General features: G+C 43.5%; 1 protein-coding gene across 1 annotated transcript in view; it reads right to left on the bottom strand.

Moving 5' to 3' along the window:
- The window catches only part of SH3RF3 (SH3 domain containing ring finger 3), a 246,380-nt gene that overhangs the window by 30,479 nt on the left and 200,880 nt on the right, over positions 1-15,021 (bottom strand). The window contains exons 6-8 of the mRNA XM_050977714.1: positions 12,597-12,767; positions 9,113-9,363; positions 4,719-5,023 (exon numbers count right to left, since the gene is read on the bottom strand). Coding sequence (XP_050833671.1) covers positions 4,719-5,023; positions 9,113-9,363; positions 12,597-12,767 — 727 coding nt within the window. The remainder of the gene's footprint in view (positions 1-4,718; positions 5,024-9,112; positions 9,364-12,596; positions 12,768-15,021) is intronic.

Below are 15,021 nucleotides of genomic sequence, written 5' to 3'. Positions count from 1 at the left end.
TCTCTCAGCATACTTGTAAGAAATGTTTAATTTTACATTGCCAATTTTCAAATATTGCAACATGCTCTGGTTAGGTAAAACAGTAAGGAGTTGCCGTAACACATTGACAAATTAATGACTTGCTTGATAGTGCAAGCTCTTATTTTCCTCTCCTGTCAGCTCTTGGGCCAGACATTTTGGAAGAGTTTAATCAAAATCCTCATCAAAAGCCAAATGACTGGATTTTAAAGAAAGTTTAATTACAGTGGTCAAACCACCCAGCATGATTTGCTTGATTTGATTAACATAATGAGGAGCTCATTTAATGAGAAATGCATTAATTCATTCAAACAAGTGGTTTTATCAGTGGTATTAAGCATCAACCCAGATTATGTACAGCAGAAACTATTATAGCAAAAATTGAGCAAGGTCAAAGCAGTAGTCATACCATAATTACAAGCTCTCAGCTGTAATCTACCAGTTGAACTGGGTAGTATTCCTGCCCAAAAAAGCAGGATCCCTATTTTAAAAAGCCCCCAAAGCGTAGAGTTTTGCTCCAATTCCACAGATGAGATCTCCATCTCTTTCTTTCAGCTATTCAGAAGATTTGGCACTGAAGAAGAAGTGGGACTGAATTTTTTTTACTTTCAGATCTTCACTACATGTGTAGATATTAGTAACAAATGACAAAGAACTCAAAGGAACTCTGCTACCACTCCACACCCCTAAAGGAAACGGATGTTGTCCATTTGCTCTTTATCTCTCTCCTGATCCTGTGATGTCTTAGGAATGCTCCCATCACTAACCTGGCATAGAGTGACCCTGGGAAAAAATTATCATTTTACTTCTGGGGAAAGGAACCTCTTTTTTGGGGGAAAAAAAAAAAGCTTCAAGTGTGAAGTATTTGAGCAAAAGAAGAATAAATTTCCTTCATGCTTTTTTCTCTTCCACTACCTTCTTTAGACACATCTCACACTGTATTTCAACTTTCTTGTTTCAGGACCCCTTCCTCTGGGCTTTGCACAGCACCCTTCACCTGGCACCCCTTTGCTGGTGCTCCCTGCTCTATCCCCCAGCAGCTGCCAATGCTCTTCTCTCTCCTATGCTGCCCTGACTACTGCTACCTCTTCGACTTCTGTCGTGCTCCCTCACCTTTACTCAGGCCACTTGTCATTCCTGCAGTGTCTGCACTGTCCCTGCGGGAGCTGCCTTTCCTGCTGCTTCCTACTGTGCACATACAGCACTGAAACTTCTTTGATTTTCAAGTGCTCTACTTCTCAGCCTACTTGGCTGCCAGAGTACTTTCCAAGTACTGCTGCACAGTGGACTTCAGCACTGTCTATGGCACAGCTTTTCATCAGCTACTGTCAGCAGCTGGTAAAGGAGACCATGCTCAAAACTGTTCCCTAAGGAGACAGGAGGCTTGAGACGTGGAGCCCAAGCCCAGTTGCAGATGGGATATTCCAGGATTAGATGCATACCAACAAGTCAAGACTGGCATGGGGACAGAATTTAACCTCCTGATTAAGTCAGCAGGAATATGACAGTAAGACACTATTATTAGGGTACCTAAATGAATGTAAGTACCAAGGTTCACCGGCAGCTTTGGAAATTTGGATTAAGATCTTCAAGAAATAAACTGAAGCAAAGAACTAGAGATGTCAAAAAATAGACCTAAGGATTTTTTTGCTATATTGATAGAAAATGAGCAAGAAAATCATTCATGCTGATCTGAAAACCATAATCCTTAGGATTATTTCTGCCAGTTGCCCTTAAGCCACAAGTAAATGAGTAAAAGTTGGAGTTGGAGTCCCTTGATTTTAGGGAAATTTGGGATTTGCCTATATGTGACTGCTGCACACCAACAGGAGCCAGTGATATTGGCATATAAACGTTTGCACAGAGGAAAGCATTAGCAGTGATGACTGCACCATACACTCAGCAAGGCTATTCCTGAGCTGAAGTCATTCCATCTTGGAACAAGGAACACGAACAGCATACATGGACACACTGCAGAAGCTGCCCCTTGGTGTCACATTTAATATTCCTGAGTGGAATTGACATGGGAAATCACAAAACATAAATTTCTACAAGATCATATCTTAAAACACTTTTCCCCACTGTCTCGCAACCCAGGCTTCAAGAAGACAATCAACATTACTAAAGTCATAATCTGAAGAAAATTCCCTAAGGACCAATATATCTCACCTTACTAGAGTGATAAATGCAAAAAATGCAATTTATCTCCACAGCCATCAAAAGAACCATGAAAAACAATGGATGCATGTCATGTCCATCCCTATGCAAACTACTTCTTATGAACTATGTGCCCTCTGTACCATAGTGAACTCGCACTGACAATTTGTGCATGAAAGAAAACCATGGTTAATCACAACAAAATGTCTCCTAACCCAGTTATTCTCTGATCATTCAGCCTTTTTCCTCAATGGTATCCTACAAAAGAAACTGGAAAGACTAAGGCAGGATTAAAGCTAACAACTTCGTGGGACACCAAAAATTGTTGATTCTAACAACAACGCTAATTTTATGACACATTACAATTTACATCACACATGAATTGCTAATCTCAGTTTCTCAGGAGATAATTACCTGTGCATTTCTTCCATCCTGTGTTCAATAGAGCTGAAGACCTTATTACCTCTCCTCTTTCTAACTTCCCCTCTGCTCCTTTCATCTCAAAATACCTGACTGATTAATATAATGAAACTGAACTCAGAAAAATTGCTTCTGATCTTTGCTTATCTGGCAGCTTGCTAGCTATGTCTCTCCTGTTTTTCTTCCTCAACATTTTATGATTTTTTCCTATTATATGTACTGATAACAGATACTGCCTTCCTCCACTGATATTCCCTCTGAGTGTTATGACACTTTCCTGTTTACCAAAAAACCAGCCCAAACAGCCTTTTGCCCTGTTACAGATATGGTTCCAGTTCTGACTCACAGATGCCTTTCTGAATAGTTATATGGCTTTCCTTCTGGCATTATCCAAGCTCTCAATTTCTTCAAAGAAATATTTGTGCTTAGCAAAGAGTAAGACAACTTATCTGGCCAAACATCAGTCACTATTTCTAAAAAGAAAGGAAACATTGCTAATTCAGATCTTTCTAAAATGAAAGTGAACTATAACATGGACAAGATTCAGGAATATGTTGTTCAGCTGGGGCAGTTATGCATTGCCCAGTTGAGTCAGAAATGACAATTTTTACAGTTACTTCTCTCTGATGCTTCCCAGATAGTGAACTGGTCTTTGGCAACACCCATTGGAATGATGTTGTATATTATTTCCTTCTCCTCTTCATGTATGGAGATCAAAAACCTCTTTGCATCCCAATTCAGTAACTTTAGGCTGTAACAGCTTGGAAAAGATTAACCAGTATCTCAGGACTGTGCTCGATATAATTTTGCCTACAGACATTAAGTGTGCAGTATCACATGTATTAAAATATATGGACCTATCACTTAATGTGTTTCAGGAAGTAATAAATAAGCCAGTACACAATGCTCTGAGGCAATGTGCAGCTCTACCACCTCCTGCCAAATGCTGTTCCCTTCCTTGGACTTGCAGAAGTAGCAGATGTTGTTCTGTTTCCACCCCATGCAGACCTTGACGCATACCTGAGAGCTGTTCTTTGTAAGCACATACCTAAATGTCACATCCAGGGCAGAACTTCTATACCCTTCTTCTTTCACCAAAATGCATTCAGAAAAAATTCCGGACAGGATTAAGGAAAGCATTTTAAAACTCATATTCCTCATCTTGTGCAACTAGGGGTTATCTGTGGCCCGGAGGACACGAGACCTGCCACCTCAGTATTACCATGTACAAAGAAACTGTTTACTCCATATGTGTCTGTCACCATGAAAAAGCTCAGTGAACATATGGAAAGGATTTTTTTCAGGTTCAAAGGAAAACCAGGCCCCCACATCTCTTCCTCCTACTCAGATACAAACCAGGATCTTGCTCTGCTAGCCAGTACAGAGATAATCTTCAGCATTGATATATGGGAACTGCTGACACAATGTAAACATTTGGGAAAAGCAAAATATTTGCCAAGAACCTAAAAGGCTGGGTGCTTAGAACAGCTCTCCTCGCTGGCTTTCCTTAGCAAGGTGTGCCAGGGAACACGTACCCAGCTATCGGTCCCACTGCTGGTTCCTAAGAGATTGACCCTACAGTACACTGTACCTACATCCCATCGAGCAGTATCCCATTGCCTTCTTCTCTTTTGGCTGTGCCACTGCAATGAGAGTTTATTGAAGAAACTGAGATGTTTCTGGAAGAGCGAAACAGCTCCTACCACCACTCAGGAGCCAATGTTTTGCTGTGCCTGAGGCACCTGCTGTGTGGCTGGTGCCACCATCAGCCTCTTTGACGTAGGGAGGCAGACGGGCTCTGATGGCCATGAGCCCGCTACAATAATATCTCGCTGCACCACTGCAGATTTGCAGATTTCGGCGCTGATCATTGGCAGAAACACACAAATGCAGCCCATGCAGCCTTGTTTCCCATCTGCAAGCAGGTAATAGGACAGCAGTGTTGAGTGTGGCGGTGGAGGGAAAGATTTAGTGTGGATACGGTGCGAGATGAGGATGCCCAAGCTGGCGAAGAAACCCAGCTGGCGATGGAACCCAGTTTTCGCAGGGTGCCTCCTCAACAGTCCCGTGGGAGGACGCCGCGGCAGCAGCACTAGGCCCAGCGGAGGCCCGGCGGCTCTTACCTTCTCGTTCTTCCTCTCCTCGGCTTTGCCGCCAGGCCCGGGCGCGGCGGGGCCGCCCAGGGGCCCGGAGCCCACGTCCCCGTTGAGGTGCGCGGCGCTGACGTTGGGCGGGGTGATGGCGGCGGCGGCGGAGGTGAGCGGGATGAGGGGCCGCGCCCCCGGGGCGGGCGGCTGGTGGCCGTGCTGCGGGGACACGGCGGGGTGAGGCCGGATGGCCGCGGCGGGCAGGCGGGAGGGAGAGCTGGGCGTCCGCAGGGGCGAGACCGTGGCCGTGGGTCGCTCCGGGGCCGGCACTGCCGGGTGCGCTGCGGGAGGAGCAGAGAGCACGGTTAAATTGCCCTGGCACTGCCTCGATGGGCCTTTCAGTGGCCGTAGCTCACTTGGGCAGAGCACGGTGTCAACAACACCGTGGGTTCGGTGCCCTTGGGGACCATTCACTTGAAGGGCTGGCGTCCATGATCCTTGTGTGTCCCCTCCAACTCAAAAGGTTATGTGATTCTGTCTGTGAAGGTGTCAAGGGCACGATGGGGATACAACCTCCGAGCCTTTGCTCAGGATATCTCACCCTACAAGCGTTTTTGGCTAATTCCCCTCCTGGATACAAAGCCCTGCCCGAACTCACCAAAATTGGCTTATCTCCCCATCCCCGCCCTCCACCACCGCCCAGTGATGTCACTGGGGAATGGCATTCACGATCCCTGCCCATGCCTGGAAATAAGTATCTAACCTGCTGCCTTTTAAAAATACATTATCTCGTTCCAGCTGAGCTGTTTTCTGCACCCCCAGGCTCTCCTCCTAAGATGATTGGTTCTGGAGCAATGCAACTCAGGACCTAAGGGGTTAGCCCAGATGATCCACACTGACCCTGCAGACAGCAATTACAAAAGGAGGTGTCTTGTTTCAGCCCTAACAAAAAGATCAACATCACATCACTGTGCTGCACAGGATAAATTAAGCAAAAATCTACCGGAGGATTTCTGAGCTCAGCGTCTCCTCTGCCAGCAAAGTCCCTAAGGGACTATGCAGTGCCTTTTAGTCTGGCTGCTCCTGCTAAGCAAATCCTGCCTGCAAGCAGTGGGAACCAGGAATTAGAGCTTGCCCATTTAAGGGTGACTGTGACACACTGATGAGGTCAGCTCCCCAGGGACTCCAGAGTGTGTTGCATGCTTCAGGATGCAGTAAGTGTGACAAAGGTCTAGGTCCATTTCCACAATGATGATGTCTATGACTTCCAGCTTGGTTGATTGCTTAGGTGTTACCTAAATGCAGCTCCACTTCAAGTATGTACAGATGAAAAGCCGAGTCCATACTCAGACATGCCCTCACATAAATTATTCAGTAATAGGACTGGCTAGAAAGTGCCCATTTCATAAATGCTTTCAAGGTTTCATAAACTTGTTTAGTTCTGTCTCAGTGCAAAATTTGAACCTCTGAACATTTTTCTGTGCACAACATGCTCACTCACCCCATAATAGACTCTATTTTGGTCAGGTTATTCACCTGGGATGTGAAAACACAGAATGCGATCATTGCACTGTTCTCTTATGAGGAGAACAGCTCTGGAAAGCCATCAATTCCCTTTACATGTGCCAGTACAGCTTCATGGTTGGTCTGGTTGAACTACATCCATTCCTGACAAAAAAACTTTAAGTCCAGCAAATCAGCTTTTCTTTGACCAAGCTGCATTTTACTGGAAAATTTCTGACTGACTTTGATCTGTCATTTTCTGACAAATTCATCTGGAGGACAAACTTTTATGCAGCTGGAGTTCACCCAGTCTGTAACTAAACAACAAAGCTAGAACAACTCAAACCACTAGTTTCTATTCCTGTGGTTATCAGTGGCACCCATTGCAGGGATTTGATTGATAGAGGGCCATTAATCATACTCACTACACCAGCTGAGCACTCCTGCCAGGAGGGAATTTCATCTCCCAGCCTTCCATCCTATTATCTAATGTGATACTAAACATGATGGGCCAGTCATCATCAGATTAGCACCTCCAAAGTTTATATTACTCTCTCTTACAAAAGCTCCTCTATAATATCTTTTTTTACTAATGTTTATAGCAAATCAGCTACACTATCTTTAGCCAGTCTGTAACTTGATATCACTTTACCATGAAGAATGAGGAAGGCCCTAAAAGCTATTATTACAGATGCCTTCAAGACTATTTTTACTATTAGTTATCATCATCCCCTCCCAGGACTACTAAGAACATGCTCTGAAAGGGCAATTCACTTCCAGAAAGCCAGGCAAGGTACTCACTAGTTATCTGGAAACGATTTCCTCCTGATTTTCCCATTGCTATGAGAATTCTAATTTTTTTGGGATAGTTAAACTTGTAGGATCTAGGTTTGAACTATTGTTTGTAGGAAGCAATGACTTTCTTAAATTTAGAGAGAAAGCATACTAGTGGATTTTCTTTGCGTGTACCTGGATGCAGAACACTGATTTGATAATCATACTAGGTACATCACCTGTTTCATGTAGGACTTGCTGTTTCCAGACAGAAAGGAAACATAAAACATGAGAAACAGTAAAAGAAATGGCCTGCAAAAAATCAACTCTGAGCAGAGTTCTCACATTTTATTCTGTAGTTTCATCTGCTTACTGTTACAATGTATGCCTCTGCTCTGGGATCTCTGGATCTGGACTGCGCTGCATCAAACATGCTATTAATTAGCAATGCTCACTGAAGGCTATTTTTGTTCTACACCACTCGTATTTCGTTTTGGGTGTATTCCTACATTAGTGGCCTTGTAGAAAATTGATTTGTTACTCATGTGTATTGCAAGCCAACAGAAACGTGATTTGAATACTGTGCCAGCTTGCCTCTCTTGAAAAGCTTTTCCAAAAGTCAGTGCATTGACCTGTCCTGCATGGGCTCTGGTCCACAGGATGCTGGTGAGGACAGCCATTATGGAGATAATTACTGATAATCATGAAAACTTCCTTTATTTATGCTGGCAGAGATTTTTTTAATTAAAACAACAATCTCGTGAACCTTCTGGAAAGGTTGGAAAACTCTCTGCTTGGGAGGTTTTGGAACAGCTCTGTGGTCCCTGGATCACCCTGCCTGCCAAAGCTTTGGCACTTTAGAGATGTCAGAGTGACCTAGAGGAGCAATCTTAAATCAGGGAAGCTGCTGGAGGTGTGGAAAGAAGGTGTGGGGCATGCCAGACCTGTGGGGCACAGCAATCTGTCACCTTGGTTTCAGGAGAGTCACCTGCCTGTTGACATGGGCACAGGAGGCACCTGGAGCACCTGAACACTTCCTGAGCACTGCACCCAAAAGGGGACATTTTTGCCTTTGTGCTGTGGGAGCAGGAGACCTTTTGGAAGGGTGTGACTTGAGAGGAAAGCAGCACTTTCTGAAGCCGAGAAAAAGAGGATAAATGGATTATTCCCATTGTGACATGGATGCCATGTAAAGCCCTGCACTGTTTGTTGAGCAGAGGAGTCTCCACTGTTTGAGACTGAGATTCTCAAGTTTTGATTACGTTTTCTTGCCTTTGGTCTGGACTGTGTAGGAGGTGAGATTAGATGGTCAGTATCGTGCCTTCTCACTTCAAAAGGTATGAATTCATGACTTACTCTGCAGGGTATTTCTCATTTGTGTTTGCTCTGTTTTGTATCTAAGACCTCAGTTTTGAGCAGTCACAGTCTAAATACAATGGATCACATCCCTATAAAATATCAGAAACAAAATGTTTTAAATTTTGCTGTATAAAGTTCCACCACAGGATTTGCTTTTACTTTATTGACATCAGAAGCTGTTTAACATCAGGGAAAGGGGAATAAATTGTACTCTAGAAAATTGTGCTGTACATCAGAAAGGGAGCCTAGAAAGAACAGAGGCCCCCTGGTGCAAGAAGCTCTTATTCTCACTTCAAAAAGGTGGCAGCAGTTTTCAGATCTTTTGCTTTACCACTAACACAGGGTCCCATTCTGCCTAATAAATACCTTTCATCCCTGAAGCCCAATGAAATGCTTCTTAATTTCAAGGCATGTATCACTTGCTCTGCAATAAGGACAGTATTTTTTTATCAGCAAGCCAACCGGACTCAGAACTGTTAATCTCCTTAGTATACAGAGTGCTTGCTTTCGCTCAGATAAATTGTATAAATATTTGTAAACACTGCAATCTATTTCAGCTGTAGCAACAGAACAATCTGATAAACACAACGTGGTTCCCAGAGATCAATAGAAACCCATAAATATTACAAGCAAAGAAAACATACTCTATCACCAATGGACAAACTCCACGCTGCCTGGGCTGAAGCGAGGAGGAAAGCAGTGGGGATGGGCACATTCTAGGGGGTTGCACTGGAGGGTTGCATTGGATTACTACACCAATCCTGCCAGGGCAGGAGGCCCGGGTGAGCACTTACCCATCTGCATGGCGCTGCGGGGCTGGCTGCCCGCCTGCTGAGCCGAGTACCGCAGGCAGTTACTGAGCTGCGGAGAAGCCGCCTGCAGCTGGGCATGCGTCGGGGGAGCAGTGATGGGAACAACTGGTCTGACGGACGTGGTGGCGTTGCTGTGACCAGCCACAATGGGGTGGATGGCTCCTGGGGCTACTTTTGTTGTTGGAGCTCCTACAGCTCCGCTGTTCCTGGGCTGCCCAGCTCCCACTGGCACCCTGCATGGAGACAAGTGCACGGTGTAAGTATGCTGCAGAGACCCCAGTACCCAACCACAGTGCTGATAAGTACCCCCAGTTACTTAAGGGGTTTAACATGATACCCTATCAGTTGCTAAAGTAAACTGAGGTATTGATAAATACTTATCTTTAGAGGACCCATTTATAAGCAAGGTGGGGGATATTTTCACCCCTTTATTCTACAGGAAGAAGTGCAGGGTAAAAATAGAAAAGATAATTTTTCTCATCATGTCTTTTATTGCCCTATATTTCTGTCTGAATAGTTTCTAGTAAAATCACAAATCTTAATTCAGAGGAAATGGGTATCTCCCAGATGTCATTTTGTGTGCCAGAGGCTATTTCACATGGAGTGATAATTAAAACAGACTCAGAGATCTTTTCTTTGGACCAAACCTGCATACAGCCCTACAGGAAGAAACAAAGATGAATAACACAATCTGTGTGTGGCTATGGAAGGGGACTGAGAAGCTGTAGACTTGACTGGGCTGGGCTTGGCTTGGCTTGGCTGAACACTCCACCCTATTGACGTAACAAGCTTAGGCTTGCTAAGGGAATGCAAAAGGGACAGGAATGCAGCTGACCTGAATGGAAAAAAGACCAAACAGTTGTTGACACCTCTCTCGCTCCTCACTTTAAACAGCATGCATAATTTGTATTTCACCTGAGTGGCCAAGTAGACCTCAGAGGGAAGGGACAAGGCTTTTTTTCCTATTAATTGAGTTCAGACTACAGCATGTCTTGATCCTCTTACCACTGAGCTAAAAACTCTGACTAGGACAGAAGGACACTTAGGAAGACAGAAAGACACCAGTGGACAAACTCAGTTGCTGCTGAGCAGCTCTTTCTCTGAGTTTCTTACTCAAGTTCCTGAATAATTTCCTTCCCCAGCTGTAGATGCCATGAAACAGATGGATCATTTTGTGCTGTTTTCTTCTCCTGGGCTGCTTCTTGCGCCAAGGTCCTCTTCTGGGAAAGGACAGCATGGGGGATATGAGGCAGAACAAAGTAAAGTGGAGGAAATGGAAATGAGGCAGTGCAAGAGTTCAGCAAGAGAGGAGAGAATAACAGAAAAAGTGTTAAGAGTCATCTATGGAGTATAGAACTGGGAGAAACTCTGGGTCCCCAAGACTGCATGGGAAGACATAGAGGAGAAGAGCAGAAAGGAGTATGTTGAACAGTCTGGTCTGGTTTAGAGGACATGGGTGACAGAAGAAATAACCCTAAGAAAAAAGTGGAAAGCCAAAAGAGTGGAATTCTGATGGAAAAAGACCAAATCACAGGCTGGAGGATATGGTCCAAAAGGGCAAAAAATAGCTATACCTTCTGCCCAATCCTCCCTCCCCCTAAAGTCACAAGAGGAAAGACATCACTGTGCTACCATTGACTTCACTCATCTCATAGTGCAAGGTTTGCCTGGATTACATTTTGCTAAATAAATCTGATTTTTTATTTTCTTAAACTTTTTTATAAGTCCCCAGGTTGGGAAAAGCTGGGAATCCCACCAGATGGAAATCTTGACTGTCTGTCATCTGCTGTGAAGAGCTGGCAGGGTGGCAGGAAGGTTCAGCTGGAGCTGGCTTGGCCATCTGCACTAGATTCAGTTTGCCAGAAAAGCACATCTAACAGTCCACTGAGAGCTGTGTTCAGGCAAACATGCACACCAACAAGTACAGAAACTATCTGTGACTCCAACAGAGATGGATAGATGTTGGATGTGGCAAATATTCTCTGCTGCCCTGTGCTTGTCTGCCCATCTAAAGAGTTCTTTTTCCATAATGCTCCACTCACACATGTGCTTTGGCAGCATATAAATCTAGTTCAGTGTTATTAAATTCACAACTTCTTTTCCTTGGGTTTTGTAGGGTGTGGTAGAAAAACATGTATGAATCTAATCCTCTGATTTTCTGTCAAAGGGGAACAAAGTATGTTGAATGTAGTGCAAATAGGAGATTTTGTTGCTATCATATTTTTATTACTGTTCTCACTGAGGTTGATTTATACAGCAATTTAATTGGCCCACAGGATCATAAATATAATCATAATGCTGCTTTCAGGTTTTGTGGAAAGCACTTTTGCCCTTTAGCACTTTTCTGTCTTGTTCTAGCTGTGACATGCTGCATTTAATAAAGTCTTGCTGATTCAGATAACCGACCCTTCAGCGCAAACCTCCGTACTAATTAAGAGCTGAAGAAGCAAGGAGTGAAGGTAGCCAAGGGGTTCTATAAAGTAAGGTAAATACATTTAGGTTGATGAACAGTGAAGAACCAGTGAATTAATATTTGGGGTTTCATTACTGAAATGCAATATTAGGACTGTCATCAGGCTTAGTTATTGCCTTCTGCTCTGTTCTTAACTTTTGGTGTTACTCAGAACACATGCGGCAGACTTGACATAAACTTTAGATGCACCAAAGCTGGATCAATTTTTCAAGATCAAGAGTGTCTGAGTTGTGAGGTGCCCTTTTCTGGAGAGGAGTCAAAGATGGTGGAGACAGTGTGCATGTGGGAGTAGAGACTAAGAGCACATGAGAAAGAATGAGTTCAGTTTGCAAATCCACAGTTGCTCTAAAGGAGATATGGGCATACATATGCCAGCATTTACCTGCAAGGAACACGTAGGGCAAACAGTCTGGGACACAGAGATGGACTTTCTTCTCAGCTTCTCAGCTTTGATTTGGTATTGTCCAATACTGAACTCTGACAAATGGCATTCCTCTCTCAAAAATGCCTTTTTTCCTTTCCTTATCTGCTGCAACTGAGGTGGGGGTAGGTAAAATCAGACAATTTACTTAACTCTCCTACCACTTTAGAATTTTAACTGTTCAAACATTAGTCTAGATCCAAACTATCGCAGATCTCTGCTTAAAGAAGAACTAAATTGACATGAGGAGCTACTGAAAAGCAAGACACAAGAATTTTTTATTTTGTTACGTGTCCAGTAGTTTTATAACAATAAAATCATTAGCCAACAGATTCTTTAGAATAAAAAACCTGGGCCTATCAGAGGTTATAAGTGCTATCATCTAATACAACTAGTGCAATCTCCTGAGGAAAAGGATAACTCAAATTCTACCACCAGCAAGTCTCATTACTGAAGTCCACAGTGCTACCAGAGAATTTCTGGAAGGAGAATGTGATTTAAAAGCAGAGCTGCATTGTTTTCAGTGCCATCCAGAACCCCACTCAGCCCCAGTACAGGCCAGTGGCTCTCACCTTGAAACAGGTGTCACGTAGTTGCCTGGGAAGACACCGGACATGCCACTCCTCAGAGACGTGCCCTTGAACCAGCCGTCCTGGCACTTCTCAATGACCCGGTACATCTCCCCTTTGCGCAGCTCCAGCTCGTCGTTCTTCTGAGGCTTGTAGGCATACAGGGCTAGGTAGCTGTGGGGAGAGGTCACACAGGGAAAAAGCACACAGGTGACATCAACCACCACCTGTCCTGCTCCAACTCCAGCAGAGCAGAAAGCGCTGTTCAGAAGTTGTAGTTAAAAAGAGACATCATTTCAGGCTGCTTCACAAACAAGGAAGGGCAGAGACTGGATTCTAAGACAATAAGGGAATAACTAATCAGAGTAACAGGTAACTTAGAAGTTGATGAGACAGGCTTCTCACTCAGGGCATAACCAAAGCAAAACAGGGCCACAAAGCAGCACCGAAGTTAAGGACGTAGCAACGGTTTCAGAAAAACATGACAATTACAGTGACAGCCAGAGTAACAAGGGCTCGAGTAAGAGGGCTTTGCAAATCCTGACATCTGGAAGGTGTATATATTCATATGCTTCAGGGTGGAATCCACCTCCGTTCTGGAGTTTAAGAGGAAAATAAATAGGTAGGCTATTTCAAAAGCTTTTCTTGCAGCTTTCTCAATGCTATTTATGCTGGCCAAGTTTAGAAACAGCACACCAAACTGTTCTGATCTGGTATGGTAATTCTTGTACTATGTTGGTAAAAAAAAAAAGTGAGAAAGGGCCATGTTCTGCAGGGTTTTTTTTTACTGAAGTAAGTGAAATGGTAGAATTTGGTTTTGGATGTTTTGCATGCAAGTATTCTAATAAATCTTTAATAAAGGATTTAATATGTAGAACTTTTTATTTATTTAATTACAGCTTTTATTTATTCCCTTTGTTTAGAACCTTTCTATTTATCTCTCTTTTATTCTTCTGTTACTACTTCAGGGATGTGTCTAGGGTTGTGAAATGACTACAGTTTAAAATCCCTACAGAGACTCTCTCTGTTTAGAGAGATTCTTGTTGAAAATTAAGAATGATTGCTTGCACTTTGGGAAATAATGGAAAGTCGGGATAAAATAGCAAAAGTGAACACACAGAACACTTTCTTTGTAAATACCAGATTTTTTTGTATTGTCGTTTTTCTACAGATACAAAAGGGGATTTCTGGTAATTCTTGATCAAGGTTGTGCCTTCCTGAGTTTTTTTATTTATTTGTGATTTACAGGCAGTGAGCATAGACTAAGAGAACTGGGAAAACAGAGAAAGTGCATTTACACTACAAAGTGCAACAGAATGCTCTTAGGCTCAGGGATGAGTGAGAAGAGGCTTGCTGCCCACCTTATAGCAGTGAACCAGAGAAAAAACCAAAACTATACCGGTTGTAATTGTAGATTTTCTGCCAATAAAAATGATACATGACTTTTTACTTCTGCTCTCCAGGAAATATAATTGAGGAATAAATCCTGTTATTTTTCTTGATTCTACTTCTTTATTGTACCATATATTTCCTTATTTTTATTCTGAAGGTAGTAAATAAACAGCAGTAATGAGCAGAATATGAACTGTTTGGTAACAGCTCTTAGGGGAATCTTGGGCTGATGTGCCTGGCTCTGTTTACCACGTGCATGGGGTACAAAGACCTAATCAGAAACTATATTTCATTAGTCAACAGATGGGAGAAACCACCCTGTGCATCCTTTTTTTAGCCTACGTAATCGGGTGCTCTTGAGCAGGTCTGTAGCTGTTCACCTGACGGAAAACATGAGGCTACATATGATCTGAAGGACATTAAAATGCATCACCCTGACAAGAAATAAGGTTGCATGCTTCAGTGCTAATCCTTCAGCACTGTGCTCTGCAAGGACATAACAGAAAGTGCCAGACTGCACTCACTCAAGGGAGCAAAAGTGTGGCTTTGACTGTCCCTCCTGAAATTGCTGCTTACATAGGGTTCAGGTTCAGAAGTTCTGCGTAAAGCAGGGGGTCAGGGATAGAGCATTTTAGATAGATTCACTTAGCCTTTTCCCCCCAGGGGCTACATGTAATAATGTAACTTACAGGTGGAGATCCTGGAAGCAGGTGCAAGCCTTGCAGCTATCTCCAGATCTCCTATTAGTTTCTTTTTGTTCTCTCCTACTAGCTTCACCCAGTAAATTCCCCCAAATCAGCTACCAGTAAGTCTGAATATCCAATATCACAATGAGCCTAAACATCCTCTGGATAGAGTATTGAAATCCTTGCAGAGGCTAAAAGGAGGTGTACAACAGCCCAGCACAGATGCCACACCAGAGAGACCAATCTCTGTATGGCTAAAGTGATGAAAGCTTGTGTGTGACAACCATATAAGGTGACCCTGGCAAACACAAGTGATCAGCACTTTGTGGACCAGCATTCCCACCTCCTGT

This window comes from Serinus canaria, chromosome 1 (assembly GCF_022539315.1).
Source record: "Serinus canaria isolate serCan28SL12 chromosome 1, serCan2020, whole genome shotgun sequence".
NCBI lineage: Eukaryota > Metazoa > Chordata > Aves > Passeriformes > Fringillidae > Serinus > Serinus canaria.
The sequence above is the reverse complement of the archived record's forward strand: the minus strand, read 5'-3'. Positions and strand labels throughout refer to the sequence as shown.